At 50.6% G+C, this 26,359-nt stretch overlaps 1 protein-coding gene across 2 annotated transcripts; it reads right to left on the bottom strand.

Annotated features, from left to right (window-relative positions):
• Positions 1-1,125: 1,125 nt before the first annotated feature.
• LOC105496197 (Sad1 and UNC84 domain containing 5) lies at positions 1,126-22,661 on the bottom strand. Of its 2 annotated transcripts, none has more exons than XM_071079508.1 (13): positions 22,484-22,661; positions 21,100-21,158; positions 20,825-20,899; positions 19,491-19,557; positions 18,350-18,411; positions 15,931-15,980; positions 14,619-14,653; positions 13,917-14,025; positions 7,418-7,496; positions 5,019-5,122; positions 3,091-3,258; positions 2,462-2,548; positions 1,126-1,322 (listed from the first exon to the last, which is right to left on the bottom strand). In XM_071079508.1, the coding sequence occupies exons 1-13, from the start codon at positions 22,558-22,560 to the stop codon at positions 1,176-1,178; spliced, it is 1,119 nt and encodes a 372-aa protein (XP_070935609.1). In that variant the 5' UTR covers positions 22,561-22,661; the 3' UTR covers positions 1,126-1,175. The 2 variants fall into 2 exon arrangements, with proteins under 2 accessions (XP_070935609.1, XP_011764684.1); XM_011766382.2 differs by having other exon boundaries at positions 1,127-1,322; positions 5,007-5,122; positions 22,484-22,660.
• Positions 22,662-26,359: the final 3,698 nt, after the last annotated feature.

Below are 26,359 nucleotides of genomic sequence, written 5' to 3'. Positions count from 1 at the left end.
CAGGCTGGATGTGTGTGGCTTCCAGGTCCCCTGATTGCTGGGAGGAGCAGGGAGCAGCAGGGATATGAGGTGACCCCTTGAAGCCCATTCCACTGTGAGGTCCATCAGAGATGGGCTTGGGCCAGGTGCTGGAGGAGCCTTGGGTGCTGGCGTGGAGGCCTGGCAGATGGCCAGAGTGGCAGATTCTGCAGCAGGGCAGGCTGGTGCAGGGTGCCCTCCCTGGAGACAAGCATACTTCTGATCTGTCCACCCTTCTAATGCCCAGCTGGCCCTGTGCCAGCATCTCCACTTCCCTGCCCCTGCCTGCCAGGAATTCCCTCCTTTGAAGGCTCCAATTCCTGCTGCCATTCCGGCTGGGCCAGTCTGCCCTATTCTGGAGCTCAGCCCCTCCCAGAGGACTAGGCCTCCTATCACTTGTCTGGGGCCAGAGGTTGACAATAACCTCGAGGATCATTTACCCAGCACCCATCGTGTGTCATGCTCTGTGCTGAGAGCCTTGTGCACACAGCTGCTGTAGGTACCAGGAATAGGCACTGTTTGTAGCACCTCTATAAGCTCTCAAGACAATGCTAGAGCAGGAGGGACCTCAGCTATGGCAAAGATTACACAGACAAAATATGAGTGACTGAAGTTTGCGAAACAATACTTACATACCTGGAAAAACTGAAGTCCAGAGAGGGTGTCTGACTTGCGCAGTGTCACACAGTAAATTGTCAGTATGATGTTGAAACACTCCACAGTGGGTTGGGACCTCTGATCTATCACCTTGTGTGACACAATAACCATAATCCTGTCCGTATTTTATGGCTAGGGAGACCGAGGCTCCTAGAGGGTAGGGTGCTGACCGATGTCACACATAGTTTGGGGACAGAGCTTAACTTGAAGCAAGAAAGACTTCTCATGTACAGGAGTCAGACTGCTTGGGTTTGAATCCTGGAGCTGCCATTTGTTGGCTGTCACCTGCAGCAAGTCAGTTTGCTGCTTGGAGCCTTCACTGTCCCCATCTGTGAATGGGGTCTCCTGGGGCTGTTGAGAAGGTGCCTGGGCACCCGGCATGGGATTAACCATTGCTAACCATCAAATGCTCAGAGGTCAAAGGCTAGCCCACTCTCTCTCTTTGGGGCCAAAAGACACTCAGCCTTGGTCTGGGGGTGAAGATAAAATTTTAATCTCTCTCAGGGTAGGGGTTCTGGTGAGGCTTGCTCTCCGGGCGGGGCCACAGAGCCATGCACTCGCACGCGGTACAGGCAAGTGAAGGCTGGGTTCCCCCAGTTGCTTGAGATCTTCACCTTGACCGCACCGAAAGCCCGGGCCGGCTGGTTCTGGAAGAGAATCAGTCACAGAGGCAGCTCACCCATAGACTCCCACCCTGCCTGTCCAAAGGTGGGAACTTTCCCATTTCATAGGTGGGAAAACTAAGGCCCAGAGAGGAGGATGGACCGTCCCAAGGCCTCACAACAAGTCGATATTCAGGAGTTCTTACTGAAGATGCTGAGGTCAGAAGGACGGACACGCTATGGGTGAGGAAATGTCCCGGCCTTGGTGCTGTGGGATCTTGGGCAAACCTCCACCCTTTCTGGGCCTCAGTCCTCCACTCCTGCCCTGCCCCCCCGCCCATAAGATGGGAGTAGTAATATCTGCTTCCCAGGATTGCCGTGGGCATGAAATGAGATTTGGGGGCCAGGCGGCCTCTGGAAGCGAATCAGTCACAGAGGCGGCTCACCCATAGACTCCTGGCACATAGTAAGTGCTCTGTAAGTGAGGCCCCTCCCCGTTTTTGCCAAGCAAGAGGGGGTGGAGCCTGTGTTTATTACTCTCCCTATCTAGTGCAAAAAGTGGGGCAGGCTTGGCCTTCACTGGATGGTTTCAACCTCCCAGGGAAAGACAGAAGGGGAAACTGAGGCTCCAGAGAAGCAGGGCTTGGTCCAAGCTCACACATAATTTGTGGTTGGGCCGAGATTCAGGCCAGTATGAGTTTGATTCCTAAGCCTGAACATTCGCCCTGTCAAGCCCCAGGGCCATTCCAGTGGTCACTCCTCCGGACCTGCTTCTGTCTCCAAACCCCTCTCCTTCAGGCCTCAGTTTCCCCACCTGTGGTTGGATCAGGTGCTGATTATGGGGTCACCCACTAGGGAGACTCTGCCTTTGGAACCAGCAGCCCCTGCCCAATGGGAACCTCTTGCTCAACGTCTGCTGTCCCTGGGAAGAAACGCAGCAAGACGGCTCCCGGGCGCATCAGGGGAAAGGGGACACAGCCACAGGCGGTGGGATCTCCCTGGAGTCCCACTTGGTCCTGGGTAGCGGCTCCCACTCTCTGAGTCTCAGTTTCCCTGTCTGTCAAACAGGTTAGTCATGACTGGGCACCTCCTGGCGATACTGGGGGATGAAGAGGGGGCCCTGGGTACAGACTACACACTGTGCATTCAGCACGTGCTCAGCACAGGCGGCTCTTCGCGGGTACCTGGAGTGGGAACATCTGGATGATGCTTTCTGGCTGAAACTGAAATGCCCCCAGGAACACCTCCTCCTTGGGGGAGCCCTCCATGCCCTGTGGAACCAGAACCAAGGTGATGGTGTCAGATACAAGCAGGGCCTTCAGAGGGTGTCTCCCCTCTCCAGTGGAGACTTGCACACTCCCCAGGATGGGAGCTCACTACCTCTTTGGGCACCGTTTCACTGTAGCACAATGTAATGAACAGGAAAGAGCATTGGCCTGGGAGTCAGAGGCTGAGGGTCTATTTCTAGCTCTGCCATTGACTTGTAGGATTTCCCTGATCCTTCTCTGGACCTTATTTTACTAAGATAGTTCAGATGATGCTTCGGACCTTCTTAGCAAAATGGGGGCTCCATGGTCTCTGAAGATTATCTTGGCTCTGAAAAGCTGGGTTTGAAATAGAGTAGCTGTTTATCCCCTACCCCTGAAGGCTAAAATCAGACCCCAGCCCTGGCCACTTCCAGCCTTAACCAAGCTGCATCCAGCCCCTCCAGCCTGCATGCGTTGTGCAGACACTGCTTACCCCAGGCCTGGAATACCACTGTTGGAAGGTTGTCCCCTTAGCTAAGCATAGCTCCCTACAGGGCAGTGCTCACGTAGATAACGAAGTCCTTGGGGGCAGTGTCCAGGCTGCCTGATGGCGAGATGGTCTTGGGGATGTGCTGCAGTGTGAGGTTGGACAGGTAGACCTTCTGAGCCAATTGGATGGTCACCTGGCCGCGGTTACCCTCAAAGGCCCAGCAATTGCCAGGTGTCACGTTGGGCTAGAAGAGGCAAGTACAATAAGGGATATGCTGGGTGGGTAGGGGGGTCATCCCACCTTTGATCCCCTGCACTTCCTGGGCCCTCCTGGGTAGGCCAGTCCTTTCTTGTCTCCAAAGCTTGGCTCAAGTGCCACCTCCTCCAGGAAGCTCTTCTGATTGCCCATGCAGGGGTAAGCCTTACCTCAGTTCAATGCAGTAAGGGAGGGGCCTGCTTGGGGCCTCCCAGCCTCCACCCACTCCCCATTGGCACCCATTCATTCATTAATTTACTCATTCATTCATTCATTCATTCATTCATCCCTCCCATTATTCTTTACATGGTATCACAATCACCCCATGACTTAGGCACCATCACTATCCCCATTTTGAAGGTGAGGAAACTGAGTTGGGGGAGCAGGACAATGACTGGTCCAGGGCCATGCAGAGCTGGAAGTGCAGCCCAGGGAATCTGACCTTGGAACGTGCCATTAACTACCACAATCTCCTGCCCCACAGGAGGGGAAACAGGCCCAGGGAGAGAAAGAGGTTTGACGGAAATCACCCAGGAAAGGCGATTACTCGGTGGGTTCTGAGCCTTTGGAGCTGTGGCACGGACAGTCCTTATCTGAACAGTAGATGCTAGCCCAGGGGTGCAGGGGGCTGTGGGCGTCAGGGAAGGCCTCCTGAGGAGCTGGGGCCAAGGGAGTTGAGGAGCCAGCTGGGAAAGGGAGCTGAGGGAACAGCACGGGAAAGGACCAGGGGCGAACCAGGCTCGATGATGTGGGGACCTGGAGAGCTCAGTCAGGCCGGAGCTGGGAGAGGGCCCAGGAGGAGCAGAGTCTTGCCTGGGCTGCCTTTCACTACTGCTCCAAACCTGACGGTAGCCAGCGCTTTGCAACCCAATCACTGCCCCCCATACCCCTGCCCCACCTGGATGTGGGCACCACCCTGCACTCCCGGGCCCTGTGCTTGGCCTGTGCCCCTGGGTTCTCTCTGCCTGCAGATCTGCTAGTCCTTGGCTGCCTCCACCAGGAAGCCCTTCGCCCCGTCCAAGCTGAGCAAGGTCAACACCCCAGCTTGACCTCGAGTGCCAAGATCTTGGAGCTCCTTAAGGTAGAACCCGCGGATGAGTGGCTTGTGACCTTCTGGCATCACCCAGGGTCGGCCACTGGGATGAGACTCTCAGCTGGTGTTCACTGAATGAAGGCACCTGCTTTGTGACCAGGACAAGCCCTTTCCTTCTCTGGGCCTCATTTTCCTCATCTGTGAGGCAGGATCCTGGAAGGGTGAGGAGCTCAGGTTTGAACTCTGGCTCTGCTACATACCAGTGACCAGCTGTGTGGCTGCAGTCAAGTGACCTGGCTCTTTGAGCCTCAGTTTCCTCTTCTGCAAAATGGGTCTATGATGGGTCCATGCCCAGTGTAGTCCTGAGGTTTCTCTGACCCTCAAGTCTTAAGGGCTGAGTGGTGGGGTCTCTTCCAATGCCAAAGCAAGCTGTCCCTCTGCTTCACTCCTACCCTAGCCCCAGCAGCCCCTGCTGTCTGTTCTCACCTCCTGCCCCCTGCCTTCTTCCCAGCCCCTGCCTAGTCAATAGCCCCCTCCTTCTGTTCCCTGCCTTTGCCCCTGCATGTCTCCTGCTCCTACCTCTAACCCCGCCCCTGCCCCCACTCCCTTTGCTCCCACCCCCTACCTCTTCTGCCAGCTCCTGTCCCCAAACCCTGCCCAGACCACTCCCCTGCCGCTGTCCCATCTCCCGCCATCCCCCCTGCCTCGAGGATCACGTCTGGGGGCTGTGCGTAGTTCCACAGCTGGATCCAGTTCCAGTAGGAGTGGGCCTTCTCATGGTTATAGGTGGCTGATGTGTGCTCAAAGTCAATGCTGGCCCCTGTATAGGAGAAGAGGGTCTCAGTCAAGCAGCCGGGCTTCTGCCTGGTGGAGGGGCCCACTGACGGGCCCTCACTATGTGCCGGGTGAGCACTTTGGATGAGTCACTGGTCCTGTTCTCCTCTAGGAAATGGGATTACAGCCATGTTAATAATGGTAATCATGGTGGCTATTTATTTATTTATTTATTTATTTTGAGACAGAGTCTTGCTCTGTCCCCAGGCTGGAGTGCAGTGGCGTGATCTCGGCTCACTGTAACCTCTGCCTCCCAGGTTCAAGCAATTCTCATGGTGGCTATTATTAGCAGAGCCATGGTGGTGGCAATGGCCCCCACGTCATAGGGCTGCTGTGGCGCTGAGATGAGCCATCAGAGCACATTTCCCAAAGTGCCTGGCACAGGGTGAGCGCTCCCCATGTAACAGTCTTGTGATGACGACCGATACCCATTGTGCGGAGGAGGAAATTCCAGCTCTGGGAGGCTAAGTGAGGCCCCGCATCACTCAGGGGCTGGGCTGACGCTATCTGACCCCACGTCTCACTGATCCTGGGGTGCCCGAGTTGGCGGTGCTGCCTGGTAGGGGTCTGCGCCCGAAGCCTGCAGCCCATACTTCGCCTCCTCCCGGCTGTCCCTGAATGGCTCTCACCCGCCTTCTCACAGCCTCCCTTGGTCTGGAATACCTTCTCTCCTCAGCAAGTCTCAGCCCAAATGTTCTCCCGAGTGGGAGGCCTCTCGGCCCAGGTCCCCTCCCTCCTCGCCACCTGCCTTATTCTTCCGGAAGCACTGATTCTTTTTTTTTTTTTTTATCGAGACAGTCTGGCTCCGTTGCCCAGGCTGGAGTGCAGTGGTGCAATCTTGGCTCACGGCAACCTCCGCCCCCTGGGTTCAAGCAATTTTCCTGCCTCAGCCTCCCGAGTAGCTGGGATAACAGGTGCCCACAGCCACGCCTGGCTAACTTTTTTATTTTTCGTAGAGATGGGGTTTTACCATGTTGGCCAGGGTGGTTTTGAACTCCTGATCTCAGATGATCCACCTGCCTCGGCCTCCCAAAGTGCTGGGATTACAGGCGTGAGCCACCGCACCCAGCCAAAGCATTGATTCTTGACTGCGGGGTGGGGATGGCTCTGTCCTGCTGACCTGTGTGCCCAGCACCGGGTTTGGAGAAGAGTGGTGGGTGGGGGCGGTGGAGAGGTAAAGCTGAGAACAGCCCGAGCACATAGTAGGGGCTTTATAGATCTTCTGTAACGTGGAGGGTCTATGGATTCCTGTGCTCTCTCCCACCCCACCCCGTCCCCCATACCCCACCCTGTCCCCCATACCCCACCCCTATCCCCCATACACCACCCTATCCCCATACCCCACCCCGTCCCCCATACCCCACCCTGTCCCACCACCCCACCTCTACCCCCATACCCCACCCCTATCCCCCATACCCCACCCCTATCCCCCAGACCCCACACTGTCCTCCAGACCCCACCCCTATCCCCCATACCCCACCCCTATCCCCCATACCCCACCCCTATCCCCCATACCCCACCCCGTCCCCCATACCCCACCCCGTCCCCCATACCCCACCCTTATCCCCCATACCCCACCCCGTCCCCCATACCCCACCCTATCCCCCATACACCACCCTATCCCCCAGACCCCACCCCGTCCCCCAGACTCCACCCCTATCCCCCATACCCCACCCTATCCCCCATGCCCCACCCTGTCCCCCATACCCCACCCCTATCCCCCATACCCCACCCCGTCCCCCATACCCCACCCCTATCCCCCATACCCCACCCTATCCCCCATACCCCACCCCTATCCCCCATACCCCACCCTATCCCCCATACCCCACCCTATCCTCCATACCCCACCCCTATCCCCCATACCCACCCTATCCCCCATACCCCACCCCGTCCCCCATACCCCACCCTATCCCCCATACACCACCCTATCCCCCAGACCCCACCCCGTCCCCCAGACTCCACCCTATCCCCCATACCCCACCCTATCCCCCATACCCACCCTATCCCCCATACCCCACCCTGTCCCCCAGACCCCACCCCTATCCCCCATACCCCACCCCGTCCCCCATACCCCACCCCTATCCCCCATACCCCACCCCGTCCCAGACCCCCTTGAGAAAAAACAAACTTGTAGCAAGAAAACCAGCTTGGAGCCGAGGTCAGCTCTGAGGATGAACTTCCCAGTGGCAGATGGAGTAGCACACCAGAACTGAAACCCACCGTTTGTAGAGCTTCTGAGGATGCTTGAGGCAGTCAGATGGTGGGGAAGAGGGTCACCTACCTGTAGACTTCAGGGCAAAGTCTGGCTTTTCGATGTAATCGCCATGTATCATCTTCATTATTTTCTGGGCCACTTTTTGCTGAGAAGGCAGAAAACACAAGTTGTCCCCTGGTGTGTTGTCACGGACTGTGATCTCCACGTGTCCACGGGAGGTAACAGGGGGCTGCAGGATGCTGTCCTCTCCCTAACAGCCTGCCCCTGCCTGTGGAAGCCTGTGGCTCTGTGAAAGCCCAGGAGACACAAAGCCATCCTGACCCCACCCGTGGGTTCACTGGGTGCTTTCAAGTCCATGTGACCGGATGTCATACGAGGGTCCCGGAGTCTCAGTGCGGTTCAGACAGGGGCTCCAACGTCAGGCCAACCTTTACTGTTGTGGGGCCTTGGGCAAGTTACTGCCCCTCTGAGACTCGATTTTCTCGCCTGTAAGATGGGGACAATAATCGTGGCTCCCTCCCACTGTAGGTCCATAAAGCCCCTACTATGTGCCAGGGCTGTTCTCGGCTTCACATATGCTCACCCTTTCCCCTCCTAGCACCCCTAAGAAGTATCACTATTATCATCCTTGTATTAAAGATGAGAATACTGAGGCACAAAGGTGTGGCTTGTTCAAGATCACCCAGCTGGTATGAGGCAGAGCGATCACTGTGGTTCCAGAGTTCAGGCCCTTAACCATTCCACTCTGCTGCCGGATGCAGATGGCAAAGCACTTAGCACAGTAGGTGCACAATAAATACCAGCTGTTCTTTTTATTAGACTCTTCCCAGTGGTGGAAGATTCTGTTTTCCAAAAACGACTGCAACAGGGTCTCCCATTCCAGGCTCTTCTTTCAGGGTGACCTCCCACTGAGAGTTGGGGTCTCAGCCCACCAGTCTGGGCTTATGACTACGGCAGAAGTGATGCTGTGTGACTTCTGGGGCTAAGTGCTAAAAAACGATACAGCACTGCTTGGTTCTCTGGGCACACTCACTCCTGGAGGCCAGCCGCCATGTTGAGAGGAAGCCCAGGTCACACGGAGAGGCCACAGATGGGTGCTTTGATCAACAGCCCTGAGTCCCAGTTGACAGCCGGCATCAATCTCCAGTCACGTGAGTGAATCCAGATGATTCCAGCCCCCGATGTAGAGTCACCTCCAGCTTTCAAGTCTTCCCAGCTGAGGCCCCAGATACCATGGAACACAGACAAGCCATCTCCACTGTGTCCTGTCTGAATTCCTAACCCACAGAATCTCTGAGCACAAGTGGTTGTTTTATACCACTACGTTTTGGGATGGTTTGCTACGCGGCAATGGTAACTAGAACAATAGCCAGGGTGTTACAAGGCAGTGATTATGATTCTATTTTGTTGATGTGCAAACTGGAGGCTCAGAGAGGTTGATGACCTGCCTGAGGTTACACAGCTCCAAAAGGCAAAAAATCCCCAACTCCTCCCTTCGTTGGCTGGAGACAATAATCTCACCTATTACTTTTCAAAACTGGGTCGCCAACCCCAAGGAATTTCCCTGATGGCCCCCACCCTCTCTCTGCCCCAAGGCTGGGCGCAGTCTTCTTCTCTGGGATCCACAGGTTCTGGACTCTGCCTTGAGGGCAAGGACAAGCTCTAGTTGATCCCCGATCCTGGATTCCCAGCACGCTGCAGGCACTTAATGATTGCGCATCGATTAGTGCATGCCTTTGGATTCTACCTTTATTTAAAGGCAACAGACATTTAGGGAGCACTTACCATATGACAGACATTAGTCTAAGTTTACATGAATGACCACGTCTAATCCTTACAACTCATCTTCTAGATGAAGAAACTGAGGCACAAAGATGGTAAGTAAATTGATCAGAGTCACACAGCTTATAGGTGGTAGGGATGAAATTCAAAGCCCAGCAACCTGACTCTAGAGCCAGTCCTTTTAATCGCTATACCTTACTGCCTTTGTAAGTTGTAGCGGGGCCTCCCTCCCCACTGCAGACGAAACACCTGGCAAGAGCCTCACTTGATAGTGAGTGACTGACACGGTCCCTCCTCCTCAGTCTGTCTGAACAGAGCTTAGAGGGGAGATTCAGGGGCACTGGAGACCTAGGACTCTGGGACAATAAAAGATAAAGATGAGTTTTAGCAAAGTTTTCCTGAATCTTCCACAATGGGATCCTTTGTGAACTCTTTTAAAAATTCAGCTTCTGGGTAAAGATGATGGATTGAAGACATCATCTAATTTTACTTTCTCCCAACGCCCCATTACAGCTTCAGTAAAGGGATTTAAAAAGACCAAACCCATATGAACAGGAAGCATAGGAGAGGAGAAAACCAGCCTGCGGCGTATGGTTGTGCATGTTGCGCACTGCAGAAAGGTTCCCAGTTAAGGGGCCCTGTGTGGGGGCTGAAACCCAGCTCTTCAACTGTTCTTTGATTTGGAGGAAGGTGCATTTTGCAATTCATTTGCCCAGCACAGGTAGCTTTTTCCAGGCTGCAAAAAGGCACAGTGTGTCCCAGCAGTGGCCCTGGAGACAGCAGTAATATTCTAGAAGTTGTCCTACACATTGTAGGATGTTTAGCAGCATCCCTGGCTACCCACTAGGTGCCAGTAGCATCTCCTCCTCACATTGTAACAACCCAAAATATCTCCAGACATTGCTAACTGTTCCCCAGGGGGCAAAATACTCCCCAATTGAGAACCACTGATTTAGCAAAAATGAGAAATCTGAATCTGAAACTGGCCATCCTCAAAAAGCTCAGGATTGGTGGCCTTGGGTGCCTCTGAAATTGGGGTGGAGGATTGGGTGTTAAGCCATTTAAGAGGAATCTCCAGATTCCCTGGGGACTCCCTCTTACTCTGAGAAGCTGAGTGACTTCTCTGCTCCCCAGCAGAAGACTAGAAGTTATTCTGGAGAGGGTAAAACAGAGGGCTTCTGTTGGGACAGGTGAAGGTTTCTTAAATAGGACACCCAAAGCACTGCACATAAAAGGTAGATGCACTTGACTTAATTAAAATTAGACATTTTTGTCACCATTGAGAGTGAAAATCTACACTATAGCCTGGGAGAAGATATTTGCAATATATACATCCAATAAAATGTTTACCCAGAACACATAAGAACTCCTACACATCAATAAGAAACGGCACTCTCCCCCAAAAGGCAACAGACAAAATCCAAATGGCCACTGGATACATGAAAAGACACTCCACATTATTAACAACCAGAAATGCAAATTAAAGCCATAGTGAGATACCACTTCTCACCCTGCAGAATAAAGTAAAAAAGACTTGGCCGGGCGCGGTGGCTCACGCCTGTAATCCCAGCACTGTGGGAGGCCGAGGCAGGTGGATCATGAGGTCAGGAAATCGAGACCACAGTCTCTACTAAAGACCGAAACCCCGTCTCTACTAAAAATGCAAAAAAAATTAGCCGGGGCCGGGCGCGGTGGCTCAAGCCTGTAATCCCAGCACTTTGGGAGGCCGAGACGGGCGGATCACGAGGTCTGGAGATAGAGACCATCCTGGCTAACACGGTGAAACCCCATCTCTACTAAAAAAAAATACAAAAAACTAGCCGGGCGAGGTGGCGGGCGCCTGTAGTCCAAGTTACTCGGGAGGCTGAGGCAGGAGAATGGCATAAACCCGGGAGGCGGAGCTTGCAGTGAGCTGAGATCTGGCCACTGCACTCCAGCCTGGGTGACAGAGCGAGACTCCGTCTCAATAAAATAAAATAAAATAAAATAAATAAAGTAAAAAAGACTTATGATACCAATTGGTGAGGATGTGGGACAACTGGAATTTGCATATACTTTTCACAGGAGTGTAAATTGAAAAACTATTTGGCAACATCTAATAACATGAACACACTCATACCATATGATCCAGCAATTCCACTCCTAGTTATATCTACTCCCAAGATCGATAAGTATATATGTTCACCCAGTGATAGGAAAAAAAATTAGAATTGTTCAGGAGCTGACATTCAAATAACAGGAGCTTCAAAAATGAGAATAGAGCAAATGGTGCTGGGGGAAATCACCAATTTAGTCACATGAATAAATAACATTTCTTAGGCCCGAAGGCCAGGAGTTTCCAGATTGACAGGTTCCAAAGGGTAGCCAGCCCATAGGCACATCTGTGGAAGCAACAAGGACCAGATGAACTAAAATTCTACAGAGCAGAACTTTATTCTTACAATCAGCAGAGTGATTATAAGGACTGGCTCATTTTTTTGTCTGTTTGTTTTAAATTTTGACAATTCTAGGCATGGGCTAAGGATCTGGGCTTAGGCCAGACACTGGGCTGCTGCTACTAGTGAAAGAGAAAGAAGCAAAGTTTTTAATGGTGACAAAGAGCTAAAGTAACAAAACTGGGGACTTGAGGAGCCTTAAATATGGCCAGTTTTCTTCACAAGGTCTTAACTGAATTTCAAGACTATAGGAGGCTATAGGCCACTTCAAGTGTTTCTGAAAGGCAGAATAAAACCTCACATCTTCACAGTGCTTTGGAAATGAAGTCCCTTTGAGGGAGGGCACCTCAAAACACAACAAGCAAGAGATCAAAGTCTTAGAACAGTGATTCTCTCTGGTATGTGTCAGAACCACCTGGAAGGCTTGCTGGGACACAGATGATTGGTTCTCGTCTTCAGAGCCTCTGATTCAGAAGGTCTGAGTGAGGCCTATTAACTGGAATTGCTAACATTTTCCCAGGTGATACTCGTGATGCAGGCACGTGGGCTGTACTTGGAGCTCCATTGCCCTAGAAGGGGTGGTGGTGAGTCAATACTGTGCTTCAGCTGCATTTCACCTGGGGGCACTAAACCAATTCTGGGCACAATTAGCAGCCAAGAATCCACGTTTGCCACTGGCAGAGAAGGCTGCCACCAGGTCCAGAGATTTTTGCGTTCATGCAGGGGTGAGAGACAGATTTGGAGACTTGTGAGGCCTCAAACATATGGTAAGTCTTTGCCACTAAGACAGTTGCCAAATTTTTGAAGTTGCATGGGAAGGAGTCTAAAGAATGAAGCTTAAAACCTCTGGATAAATCTTTTAAAAATTGTGATCCAGGTCTGTCTGAACTAGCTTAACACATGTCTAGATAGAAGTGACCAGTCTATTTCATCTTCCTTATAAAGAAAAGGGGAACTTTCTCTAGTGGAATTATAATTATTTGGAACAGCTACAGTTCTTTCATATACAATGTTCAGAAACCACTAAAAGTTACTAGACTTGAAGAGGCAAGACCATATGATTGATACCCAAGATAAAAAGCAGAAAACAGAGGGAGGCCACAGATGATCCAGATATTAGAGTTAGCAGACAAGGATTTTTAAAATAACTGTTGTTAACGTGTTAATTAAAATAAAGGAAAAGATGGACAACATAGGTTAAATGTTGGAGAATTTCACCACAGAATTAAAGTCTGGAAAAAAATCAAGTGTATATCCTAGAACTAAACAATGCAGTATCTGAAATTAATAACTAAGGCTGGAAGCGGTGGCTCAAGCTGTAATCTCAGCACTTTAGGAGGCTGAGGCAGGTGGATCACTTGAGGTCAGGAGTTCAAGACCAGCCAAGTCGACAGGTGAAACCCTGTCTCCACTAAAAATACAAAAATTAGCTGAGTGTGGTAACACGCACCTGTAATCCCAGCTACTCAGGAGGCCGAGGCATAGGATTCACTTGAACCCAGGAGGCAGAGTTTGCAGTGAGCCAAGATTGCGCCACTGCACTCCAGCCTGGGTGACACAGGGAGACTCTATTAAGGAAAAAAAAAAAAAAAAAGAAAAGAAAAGAAAGAACTAAATGCATAGATTTAATAGTAAATTGGAGAGACAGAATGATGCAAGATTATTAGTAAACCTGAAGAAAGGTTAATAGGAAAATATCAAAACATAAGCACATACAGAAAAATAATGAAAAACAAACCAGGTAATAGCATAGGAATCACATGAAGCATTCTAAAGGCCTTCAAAGCATAGGCCTAGCATAGGTGTAATTAGAATCCAAGGAAAGGAGACAGATAATGGAAAGAAGAAATATTTTAAGAGATAAAAGGTAAAAGTTTCCCAAAACTATTGAAAAATATCAACCCACAGATTCAGTAAGCTCAGTAAACCCCAAACCAGTTTATATGAGGAACATTAGAGACAAAAAGGAGTGTTCTACAAGCTCCCAGGGATAAAAAATAGATCAGACTCAAAGGATCAATAATAAGACTGACATTAGACTTCTCAATAGCAACAGTATAAACTATAATACAGTGGTGGGCTTCCTTCAAAATTCTCAGGAGAAATTATTTCATATTTAGAATTCTATACCCAGCCAAACTATCAACCAAGTGCAAGGATAGAAAAAGGTGCTTTTAAAAATATAAGCGCTAAAAAATATACTTCTTTCACTCTTTTCCTGGAAGTCACTGGGGGGTGTGCTCCATCAAAATGAGAGATAAAACCAAGAAAGAAGACTTGAGGTATAGGAAACAGGACATCAAACAGAGAGAAATTAGATGTTCGGGGCAGAATGGCCAGTGTCTCACCTCATCCGACATGGCTTCCATCTCCTGGAGCTTGGCAATGAGCAGGTTCATGCTACCTCGGAGGTCCTGGATTTCCCCACTGTGATGTCTCACCTTCTCCTGGTACAACCTTATCAGGAAGGAGTGATAACAAGAACGGGTTGATTTGTGATGCTGTTGTTGTTACCCTCAGATTTTCCCTTTGCTAGTTGGCTCTCAAAGAATGAGTTTCAGATTTTCCTACTCTCTTGGTCCCATCCCTCGACCCATTCACCAGGTTATTATCTCTAAAACATTACTTATTCTCTTTTTTTCTGCTTGGAATATCCTTATGCCCAGCTCATTCCTTCCAAATATTCCTATTTTGTCTGCAATTAAGGATGCTGCCATCATGTGGTGTCTTGGTTAAAATTTCTTCTCAGCTACCATTTGCCGAGTACTGACTATGGGTCAGGAACTATTCAAGACACTTCACATCTTCTTTAATGCCCATAGTTGCTAAGAGCAAGATGGGTGTTATGCTTCATCTCATAAATGAGGAGTCAAAGGCCCAGAGAGAAGAGGTGACTTGCCTAAGGTCAGCCATGTAGAAGGTATGGGAGTTAGGATTTAAACCCAGGTTGGTCTGACTGCAGAACCTACATTTGTAGCCAATACACCTCAGATTCTGGCTATAGCTCTGCTTTTGGGTAATAATATGGTTACTCAGAAGATTCCTCTTACCTCAAGCTCTGCAGTGGACCATTTATGCTGTCATCCTGGTGGAGTATTGAGAAAAGTAAGGGGTCTCCTTCAGATGCCTTAATCTGGCCCCAGGAGAACTTCATCCATCTATTCTCCCACAATTATAAACCCATACATTCATCCACTTTCCTGTTGACTCTTCCATCCATCCACCTACCTATCATTTATCCAAACTCTAATTTACTGTCCTTTTTATTCATCTATCCACATTTTTATCCATCCAACCACACCTTCATCCATCCACCCTTCTACCCACGCACCCTCCCTTATCAATCTCTTCTTCCAACTCCCCAACCTCCCCGATCTGTTTACACTCCAACCCATATACCACTATCCATCTACCCACTCTTTCATCCATCCATCTATCCACCAACCTACCCATCCACTCATCTATCCCATCTGCTCTTCCATCCACCCATCATTTCATCCATCTATTCACCTATTCATGTATTCATCTAGCCTCCTATCTCTTTCCCCCAGTCCTACATCCATCAAATCCAACCTTCCATCTGTCCATCCTCCCATCCATTCTCTCTCCATGCACACTCCCATCTGGCCATCCAGTCATCCAACACTGACAGTGGCAACCCTCTTGCTGGCACCAAACTAAACATTGCTGGGGTGAATAGGACCTGGCTCCTTCTTTCAAGAAGCTGCCAGTACAGTTGGAGAGACAGTCATGACCACAGAAAATTATAGGAGGAAAGAGGAATGTGACCACTTCTGCCTGGGTGTTTCTAGAGGAGGTGACATTTTAGCTGGACCTTGATGGATATGAAGGGGTTTAGAAGGAGGAAAAGAGGAGAGGGAGGTACAGGCCTTTTGGATCCCCTTTCTGAGGTCCTCTGAGACTTTTTGCGGACCTCAAGTAGGAGTTTCGCCACTTATTTCCTCCTCCTTCCTCCTCAGAAACCCGAAAGCAAATGAGTATCATTGCTGTTAAGCAGAATGACAAGCTGCCTTAAGTACAGAAATGTGTTCCCTGTTATCACCACCCCACTTTAAGTGGGGCCTTGAGAAAGGAGAGATGGGTCATCTTTGAGAGTAAAAGACAGGAGAGCCATCTTGGAGGAGGGACTATTGCATCCAATCTTTGAAAGTCACCTCTGGCGGAAGAGATGGGTTCTAGGTGGGTGGCACGATGAAGACAGAGATTTGGATCTGGATCTGGGTTAAGTCAGGAACTGATTAGGGGCCTGATTTGGTGAGAATGAGTGGAGCTATGGAGGTGATATTGACTGGTTAGGGTGAGACCAGTGAGCCGTGGGGCCTGAGGGGGTTGCACACTCACCTGCCAGACTTTCATTTTCGATGGTAAGTGAATAGAAAACATCCAGAATCCTGTGAGGCCATGAGAATAAGAATGAGCCATTTAACATGCAAGATGAAGAGCTTAGGCACTGGAGTTAAGGCGTCTGGGCTCAAATCCCAGCTATGCCACTTGCCAGCATTGTGCAGCACTGGGGGAGTTACTTAATGCTCTATGCCTCAGTTCCCTCCTCTGTAAAAATATGAATAACAATAATATCCACTTTGTGATCAAATGATATCAAATGTGTAATATGTGGCACATCAACCAAGTCATCTGTGGCTCTCCCTTCCCTGTTCCAACTCTACTGGGGACAACTGGCAAAGAGAAGAAGGCACTCTGCATTTTTGATCTCCATGCTGGCTGAAAAGCCACCATTCAAGCCATTATTTAAAAGTCTTGACGGGCGCGATGGCTCATGCCCATAATCCTAGCACGTTGGAAGGCCGAGGCAGGCAAATCACTTGAGCCCAGGAGTTCAAGACCAGCCTGGCCAATGTGGCGAAACCTGGTCTCTACAAAAAAATTCAAAAATTAGTCAGGTGTGGTGGTGCACGTCTGTAGTCCCAGCTACCCGGAGGCTGAAGTGGGAGGATCACTTGTGCCAGGAAGTCGAGGCTGCAGTGAGCTGTGATCCACTGCACTCCAGCCTGGGCAATAGAGTGAGATCCCGCCTAAAAAACCCAGCTTTTACTGAGGCAGGAGAATCGCTTGAACCTGGGAGGGAGAGGTTGCAGTGAGCAGAGATCATGCTGCTGCACTCCAGCCTGGGCGACAGAGACTCTGTCTCAAAAAACCCCAAAAACCAAAAACCAAAAACAACCTTTAAAATTTATTTGTTGTTCTTGATAAAACCCTCAACGAACTAGGAATAGAAGGGAACCTCCTCACCGTGATAAAGACCATCTATGAAGAACTCACAGCTCGTATCCTCTTTAATGGTGAAAGACTGGGCGCTTTTCCCCTAAGATCAGGGATGAGACAGGGATGCTTGTTCTTGCTAATTCTATTTAACACGGTACTGGAGATTCTAGCCTGGCCAATTAGTCAAGAAAAAGAAGTAGGCCAGGCGTGGTGTCTCACACCTGTAATCCTAGCACTTTGGGAGGCCGAGGTACGATGGTTTGAGGCTAGGAGTTCTAGACCAAACTGGGCAACACAAGACTCCATCTCTACAAAAAAAAAAAAATAAATAAACAAATAAACAAAAATAAAAAAATTGGCTGGGGGTGGTGGTGCACGCTCATAGCCCTAGTTACTCAGGAGGCTGAGGTGGGAGGATCACTTGAACCCAGGAGTTCGAGGCTGCAGTGAGCTATCAATGCACCACTGCACTCCAGCCTAAGTGACAGAGGGAGACCCTGTCTTAAAAAACAAAAAAGAAGTAAAGCTCGTCCAGATTATCATGCAGAAAAGAGTTAAACTACCACTATTTGCAAATGACATGATCTTGCATTAGAATTCTAAGGGATCCGAGATTAGGTGTCTTGCATTGTGTTGTAACTAAAAATTGGGTTCAGCAAGGTTGCAGGATATAAGATCAAGGTACAAAAAGTCAGCGGTATACACTAGCAATAGATAACCTGAAAACAAAATTAAGAAACCCATTTCGAATAGCATCACAATAAAGGTGTTATTTAGGCCGGGCGCGGTGGCTCACACCTGTAATCCCAGCACTTTGGGAGGCCAAGGCGGGTGGATCATGAGGTCAGGAGTTCAAGACCAGCCTGGCCAAGATGATGAAACCCCATCTCTACCAAAAATACAAATATTAGCGGGGAGTGGTGGTGCGCACCTGTAATCCCAGCTACTCAGGAGACTGAGGCAGAGAATGGCTTGAACCCGGGAGGTAGAGGTTGCAGTGAGCCGAGATTGTGCCACTGTACTCCAGCCTGGCAACAGAGTGAGACTCTGTCTCAAAAAATCAAGGTGTTATTTATCAAAGTCCTCGTTGTTGGATTTTAAAGCAAGACAGTTCTCTAGGATTCAGTGTTCATTTTCCCATGGGAAGCTGATTCTCCCTGCTTCCCCCAACCCCAGCCTCCACTCCAAAGCCAGTATATTTCAGTGGAGGGAGGAGATTCCTTTGCTTGGGAAAGCTAAGCTGTGTGGTAGGAGGTTGGGGGCGGGTGGCTGGAAAGAAGCCATGGAAACCCAGAAAGCGGGAGTAACAATGTTTATAACACGGTTTGGGGAGAGCTTTATAATTTCCGAAGCATTTCTTGGCTTCCAAAATATTTTCATGGTCATCACTTAATTTCATAATTTTCACAGCAACACCCATCAGGCGGATGGGGAAACTGAGTCATGTGGAGGGGCAGTGTCTTGCCCAGTGTCCTATAATCAGTGCCAGGGCCCAGGAATACCTCGACCTGGGACTGGGCAGGGCCCTGGGACGCACCGAAAGCACAGAGGAGCAGAATGCCTGTCTTCTCCATGAGCTTCTGGCACAGCAGCTTGCATCTGGAAGGCAGGGAGTGGTGGTCAAGGTCAGGTGGGCGAGGCCCTGCCAAGTGTTCACCCTCCTCTTTGTCACTCTCTTTCTCCGTAGGCATGCTGTTTGCCCTATCCCTTCTTCTCTCCCTGGTAAATGTGTCCTTCAGGATTCAGCTCAAATGTCCCCTCCTCCAAAGACCTCCACAGGCAGCACTCCCAACCCTCCAAGCTTGCATGTTTTGGTGCCTGCCTTTCCCGCCTGAGTGGGAGCTCATGAGTGGCAGGGCTGAGCTAGGCTCAGAATAGATGTTAAGAAAACATTAAAATTTAAACTTCAAATGAATGAATGAATGAGGTGGATATCTCTGCTGGAGCTGGGAAGAATTTCCAAGGACAGGAAAGGAAAAGGGAAAGAATGGGGCAGGCCGTCAGGGCAGGAAGAACAGCATGTGGTGGGCTGGGTGCGGTGGCTCATGCCTGTAATCCCAGCACTTCGGGAGGCTGAGGTGGGAGGATCGTTGGGGTTTGAGACCAGCCTGGGCAACATGGTGAAACTCTGTCTCTACAAAAAATACAAAAGTTAGCCAGATGTGGTGGTGTGTGCCTGTAGTCCCAGCTACTTGGGAGGCTGAGGTGGGACGATTGCTTGCACTTGAAAAGTAGAGGCTGCAGTGAGCCGTGATGGCACTCCCAAAGTGCACTCCAGCCCTGGTGTAGAGTGAAACCCTGTCTAAAAACAAAAAACAAACAAACAAAAAAACTTAACAGCATGTGCAAATGTGTGGAGGCGGGAATAGGAATAGGAATGGTGTGTCCAGGGAGTGAGAACCCTGGCCTTGCTGCCCAGTGGGTCCCTGGCAGGAAGCCAATTGAGAGCAGCTTGGAAAAGAAGGGTGGGACAGGATTCCAGGGCCCTGCAGGCTGAGGGGCTGGAGCAATGGGGGGCCACAGTGGTTCTGGGGTGGGGGTGTTTGATAACAGCCAGGTTTAGGATAGCTTTTCTGGTCTGGCTACCAAGGGGTGATCCAAACTGATGGAGGGGCTGTTATGGTCCCCAGCTGCCATTTCCCCCTCCCCATCACCCTCCCGCTGCCTTCCCTGCTCACCTGCACGTGTTAAACAGAACCTGCTGGGCCTGAGTTCTCAGGGAGCAAGCAAAACAGGTGAACCAGGCTGTACAGGAGACAGAAAAGCAGTGAGTCACTGTGCCCTCATCTTCATTCCACTACAAGGACCTGCTGACCTTTCTGGGGCTGCGGGAGGCCCTGGAGCTGGGCCACTCTCTCAACTTGTTGGCTGAGCCCAGGACAGCACCGGGCTCTGCTTATGGGTATGCACTAGCCTGGAATGAGTACCGGTCACTACAGGTGGACACTGCTTGCCACTGGCAGTTAACAGACGTTTTCTTTCTCCTTCCTTCCTTCCTTCCTTCCTTCCTTCCTTCCTTCCTTCCTTCCTTCCTTCCTTCCTTCCTTCTTTTCTTTTCTTTTCTTTTCTTTTCTTTTCTCTTTTCTTTTCTTTTCTTTTCCCTTTTCTTTTCTTTTCTTTTCTTTTTTGATAGAGTCTCACTTTGTCGCCTAGGCTGGAGTGCACTGGCGTGACCTTGGCCCACTGCAACCTCCACCTCCTGAGTTCAAGCAATTCTCTTGCCTCAGCCTCCTGAGTAGCTGGGACTGCAGGTGTGAGCCACCACGCCCGGCTAATTTTTGTATTTTTTAGTAGAGATGGGGTTTCACCGTATTGGCCAGGTTGGTCTCAAACTCCTGACCTCGTGATCTGCCCACCTCGGCTTCCCAAAGTGCTGGGATTACAGGCTTGAGCCACCGTGCCTGGCCAATAGACAATAGTGACTCAGGAGCACAAAAGGCCTGGAAGGTAACAATGCCCATTTCTAGACACTGGGAGCTTGGCAAGAGTGGGGGCCTTGTCTGGTTTATCCCAGAATGCCCACTATGGAGCTAGGCAAAAAGTACGGACTCAGAATGGACGGGAAGGTGAGAGGACACGGGGTGGATTGAAGAAGGAAGAAGGGAATGGCTGTCTGGCTTGGAAGATGGATGAATCGGGAGATAAGCGAGAGAATGGGAGGCTGAGAGGATGGGTGGATAAACAGAAAGAGGGATGGTTGGGTGGATGTGCCTATGAAATAAGGTCTGGGTGAATTGATGAACTCAACAGGTGGATAAATGGGTGAAACCAGCAGCCAGACTGGTGGTAGAGGAGGGTTGGCAGTTAACTCCTCCTCCAGACTGTAAGCCTCCCTCCCGGTTCCCCTCTCCAACCACCAAAGACATTGGCAGGAATGACACCCCCGATGGGTGGAACTCCAGAGTTCAACCTGCGGCTCCCCTGCAGCCCAGAGCAGGCCTTGCCACCCCCAGGTGGACCCTCTCCCCAGGCCCATGTTGATGACCAAGGCGATTATTCAGTATATACGTACACACACATCCCAGCATGCACTGAGTCAGGCCTAGGGCTTGGGCATTGATGCGCACAGGCAACAGGAAGTTGTCATCTGCAGAGAGCACAGAACTGTCATGTCACTGCCAGCCTCTGGATTTGGTGCTTGCAGAGACCTGGGGAGCATCCAGAGCTTGGTGCAAACATCCCTGCCCTCTGCCCCTTGCTGGGTAGCCCCAGGTTGCCCGTTTGACATCCCTGAGCCTCAGCCCCTCAGCTGCCCATGAAAACACCAGGGCACCTGTCCTTGCTCACTCATGTTTGAGGAGGTGTCCTCTACCATTCTGCTGGTGTTCCGGCCTCGCTGGGCAATCCTGGGGATGATAAGATTCACGGTTGCATTTTACAATTATGAGGAACGTAGTGTCCTTGGAATGTGCATACCGCATTCCAGACTGGGGAGCTGAGGGGCAGAGAAGCTTTCCCAACACCACCAGCCTGGGATTCAGGGACAGACCCAGGTCTGGCTGACCCCAAATCCAGGTATCTATCAAGGAAAAGACCCAGGTTGCAGTGGCAGTCACAGGTGGTTGTCGCCATGTCCCAGAGGTTGGCAGAAGCCTGGTTTTGTTCCTTTGTCTGCTCCTACCCCATGTGATTTTAGGCCATTTTGATTGGTCAAAGCCTGCCGTTGTGCTCCCATTCCCTGTGCTGTGATTGGTTCAAGCATGAGGAAGTCTGCAGGGGTGAGGTGGGGTGAGGTAGGGGGGTGATTATGCGGTAAGGGACTTGGGGGAAAAGTTAGGTTTAGGATTAGCTAAATGAGAACCACAGAAAACGATACTTATTCTCCTTCCCCTAGACGGCCACATTTCTGCGTGATATCTGAAACTGTGGTGGCCATCTTGTGACCATGAGAGGGGACTAAAAGAGCAAAATGATGACAGGAACCTGGGTCTTGGGTGGCAGAACCGAGGAATTAATGCACTCCAGAGCCCCCTGCACCTTGGGACGTCTTGATATGTGAGATTTAAAATTTTCCCTTATTAAGTCAAAGCTCCCTAAACATTTTTATCATACCCTCAGTGTATTTATATTGGTTTATTAATAAATTATGTATACACCCAATTATACTAATACATTATTTACCCTTCCCAAATGTGCAGATTTAGTGATAACATTCCTGAAGAATACAAATTAAAAGAGGATGAAAGACATACGTTCTAGCATGGCCATTTCTTTTCTCACCTTTGCGGATTGTTTGGTATACTCTCTTGGGATATACACCCAGATTTGGGTGCCCAGAGATAGGCATCATTTTGAGTTGGAATTTCTGTCACCTGCAGCCAGAGGCCTTCTGACAGATAAAGATGGCGAAATACTTGTTTCCTTGTTTCATATCAGTCTCCTGCACTAGACTGTGCGCTCCATGAGGGAAGGGAGCACATCGGGCTGATGCCACACTGTGTTCCCTGTCCTCTGTGCATTGCCTGGCACACAGTAGATGCTCAATATACGTGCTGAAAGGATGGCTGCCTCGCCACTTCCTGGCTGGGAGACTTTGGGAGACCTCTCTGGTCTTGCTGGCTGCCTCTGTACAGTACAGTTGACAATGCTGCTCACCTCCAAGGACAGGGTGGAGGGGCAGCATTTTGTGAACTGCAAAGGGCTGGGCAAAGGGAGGGGGTGCCCTCCTCACCTCCGGGGTCTGGGATTGTGGGCCACATCTTCGAGTGGGGCACCTGGGTCCCCAGGGCTCCTTGAGGACCGTGGCATCGATATCCTTCTCTAGGACTGGGGATGGAGGCGGGGATCTCTGGGAGCTGGTGAGAAGGAAGTGGCTGATGCCTCTGAATGTCCTCTGAAAAGTGCCAGTGGAATCTACCAGGATCAGTGGAGCAGTTGGCACTGTGACCTCACAGAGCAGGTGAGTGAAGGGACAGGGGGTGGGGGCTAGTCTCCAGCTTGGCTCTAGAACTTCCCCCAGAGGAAGCCATTGTGACCCACTTTCCTTTTTTAAGATGGGGAAATTGAGGCATCAAGACAGGAAGGGCCATGCCGGGGTCTCAGGAGCTAGACAGGGGCGAGAGCTGAAGCTCCAGTAACCCAACCATGCTTTTCCGTGTTCCCTAGACCCCTTCCTTGCCCCAAGCTTCCCAGGTTTTTCACCCTCTTAGGTTGCCTGTGAATGCATTTTGTAATGCTGAGCTTCTCACTGGTGGACATTGTGCATAACACAAAATACATGGCATGTGTTGTTGTTTTAATAAAGTTCTACTTTTTGGCTGGGCGCGGTGGTTGTTGCCTGTAATCCTAGTATTTTGGGAGGCTGAGGCGGGTGGATTGCCTGAGCTCAGGAATTTGAGACCTGCCTAGGCAACATGGCAAAACCTCTTCTCTACTAAAAATACAAAAAATTGGCTGGGCGTGGTGGTGTGTGCCTGTAATCCCAGCTACTCAGGAGGGAGGCATGAGAATTGCTTGAACTCGGGAGGTGGCAGAGGTTGCCATGAGCCAAAATTGCGCCACTGCACTCTGGCCTGGGCCACAGAGTGAGACTGTCTCTGGAAAAAAAAAAAAAGTTCTACTTTTTTACTGGGAAAAAAATAAAAGCATAACCAAGTGGAAATGTCAGGCTAAGTTTTTTCTGTTAGCCCTGCCTGTAGGGAGCTTGACTATTTGGACAGCAAAACTAAAATGAATTCACTTTTGCCCCCTGGTGGCAATTGCTTAAAATTGCAGGCTAATGACCAATGGGAAGTGGTCCACATACTAAAACTTGAACATGTAAATATGTTAAGTCACAAGGCAAAGGGGAGCTAAAGCTAGAAGAGGAATTTAAGTTGCTAATCAGTCGATCTTGAGATGGGGAGAATACCCTAGATTACCCATGTGGGTGCAATGTAATGAAAAGGGTCCTTATAAGTAGAAGAGGGAGGCAGGGAGATGGCTGCACAAGAAGCACTCAGCTCAACATGCTGGCTTTGAAGATGGAGGAAAGGACCAGGAGCCAAGGAATAAGGGCGGTTTCTAGAAGCTGGAAAAGGCAGGTGGACAGTTCCTCTCCTACAGCCTCCAGCAAGGAACGCAGCCCTGCCAATACTTCCTTGATTTTAGCCCAGGGAGACCCATCTGAGACTTCAGACCTCCAGAATGGTAACATGATAAATTGTGTCTTAAGTCACTAAGTTTGTGATAATACATTACTGCAGCAAGAGGACACCAATGCAAACCCCCTGAGAATATTCAGTGAAGGGGAAACTCTGAAATGCCACCACTACAATTGTTACAATGGTCTTTCAAATGTATACTCATTCATTTATTCATTCAACAAATATTTATGCATCCTAGTATGGTCCAGGTGCTGGAAACAGGGCTGAGCAGAACCAGCTCCCATCCCTGTAGATGCAGGCAAAGTGGCTGGCAGAACATTCTGCATATGGCAGGTGCTCACCAAATGGTACTTACCATTGCTGTAGGGAGCTGGTTGAGATCTGAGATGGGCTGGTGAGAGTCTCCCTCTTTTATGTCTACTGGCTGTCACCCAGATGGCTCCTGTGCTGGAAATATTTAGGAAAAGGAAGTGTCCAGGCCAAGAGCAAACACCAAGAGCGGCTTTGGTCAATATTTGCACCTCTGTCCATTGAGTCTGCTGTTTGCATCATCAGCTATGGTGAGGGTGCAGGAGGGCCCTGTCTTATGCACTGGTGGACAGACCAAGGCCAGGAGCAGGGTGTCAGGGAGCTCACAGCAGGCTCTTCTCATTCCTCTTTGCCTCTAGAATAGGGGCAGGGGAGCACTGGTTGGGAGGCAGGGCTGGTTCAAGTGAGCTCCAGCTGCTCAGGGGAGGGCTTGATGGTGTCTGTGGTCAGCTTTGTAGGCACTGGTGGGGGCCTAGCACAGGGTGGGCCTAGGAGCTGGGCCTGATATTTGAGCTGGTGTGGGGTCAGTGGGAGTCAAGGAGTGCCCTGGAGTTGGGGAAAAGCCCCAAGGCATCCTGTGCCAATGAAGAAAAATGGCAAGGCCATCACCTGCTGTGCCCACGTGTATGCACAGACATATATGTACCTCCCCATCCCAGGAAACAGTCCACTCACATACACACATGCACCTAACACCACACACTCACAGACCCACAAACACTCAGTAGGCCAAGCCCACACATGCATACATGTACACAGAACTCCCCACTTCTGTGGTCCTGTCGGATTGTGTGAATAGATACGTAACACCATAAACCAAGACGCCAATGCGCCCATTTCACGTCCACACCCACACTTAAGAGCACACATTTTCCCTGCACATGTGTACATGTGACTATGCACACACAACCACACACATGTATCAACACACACAATCCTCATCCACACACGTGCATGTACAAATTCCTTCATGGGCACACACAGTTCCTTAGATCCCATATAGTCAAGGCAGAGGCTGGCGTTTGTAATGTAGAAAGAGACGGTGGACGAATCCATTGTGAATGGAATGTGCATTTGGAGAGGGGCTGGGGTGTTAAGCTGCGGGGGTGGGTCACGCACACTTTCTCTTCTGTTCCCTACTGAGTTAGGGCTCAGTTTGTCACTGGGATCAGGGCTCAGCATGTGATCAGGGTCAGAGCTCGGTAACTGGGGTCAGCACTCAGTGTGTGAATATGTGACAGGGTCAGGGCTGTCAATGAATGACAATGGTGCTCAGGTAGCCTTCTGCCCCTCCTAAAAGGGTCATGTTTCTGAGACAGCTTGGAGGTACCAGGCTTGAGGGGTCATTGTAGCCATCCCCCTGCCTATGGGAGGGGGGGTGGGGTCCTCATGGGCCCCATCCTCCCAGGCCTTGGCTGGGCATAAGGGTACCCTCCTAGAAGTGGCTTTCCTTCCAGAGATCTCCTGGCCCCTAAGGCCATAGCTGCCTAGCCCCAGGGGCTTGTAGTGGTTGGGAGCTGGGCCCGGCTACTGGCTACGTGGCAGCCCCAGCACACATGTGGGATGAGACACTTTGGCAAAGGCCATGTTTACAGGGAAAACACTTGCAACCACAAGCAAACTTGCCGCTCCCTGGGTCCCTTCCCAGTGGACCCTGCACATTGGGAGCCTTATAAAGTAGCCTCTGCATCTGCCTGCCTGGGGCAGAGGAGGGCTACCCTGGTGCTGAGAGTTCACCTGTCTCAGGAACCACCTGAGGTAGGCACGGGGTTGGGCTGGTACTCCACCTCCGAGGAGTCTCAGCTTCTTTATCTGTTCAATGGGGATGCTACTTCCAGCCACCCCCTGCAGAAGTGTCCTTCCATCCCTGGCCTTGCTGTGGGACCTGGGCAAGTGCTACCATCCTGGGTCTCAGCTGACCCACCTGAGCAGCAGTCCCTCATTCCTGCCTGGCTCCCTCTCCCTGAGTCAGACACAGATCTGCCTACTTGGCCAGACTGCGTCAGGAGTGGATGGGGGCCATGTGAGAGGTCTACTCTTAGGCCATTTCTCACCTGGCCAGGAGGGGATGAGGACAGGAGCCACCCTGGATCTTCCCCTGGCTGAGTTTGGACAGCTGGACACCAGGCTGGGCTGTCACACTGGGCTGGGCT

This window comes from Macaca nemestrina, chromosome 15 (assembly GCF_043159975.1).
Source record: "Macaca nemestrina isolate mMacNem1 chromosome 15, mMacNem.hap1, whole genome shotgun sequence".
NCBI lineage: Eukaryota > Metazoa > Chordata > Mammalia > Primates > Cercopithecidae > Macaca > Macaca nemestrina.
The sequence above is the reverse complement of the archived record's forward strand: the minus strand, read 5'-3'. Positions and strand labels throughout refer to the sequence as shown.

Coding starts and splice junctions, on each gene's coding strand:
- LOC105496197 (XM_011766382.2), bottom strand. CDS start 22,560: ATGCCACGGTCCTCAAGGAGCCCTGGGGACCCAGGTGCCCCACTCGAA. Junction 15,981..18,349: donor TCTGCTCCTCTGTGCTTTCG/GTGCGTCCCAGG, acceptor ATGGCCTCACAG/GATTCTGGATGTTTTCTATT. Junction 7,497..13,916: donor TGGAAGCCATGTCGGATGAG/GTGAGACACTGG, acceptor CTGCCTTCTCAG/CAAAAAGTGGCCCAGAAAAT.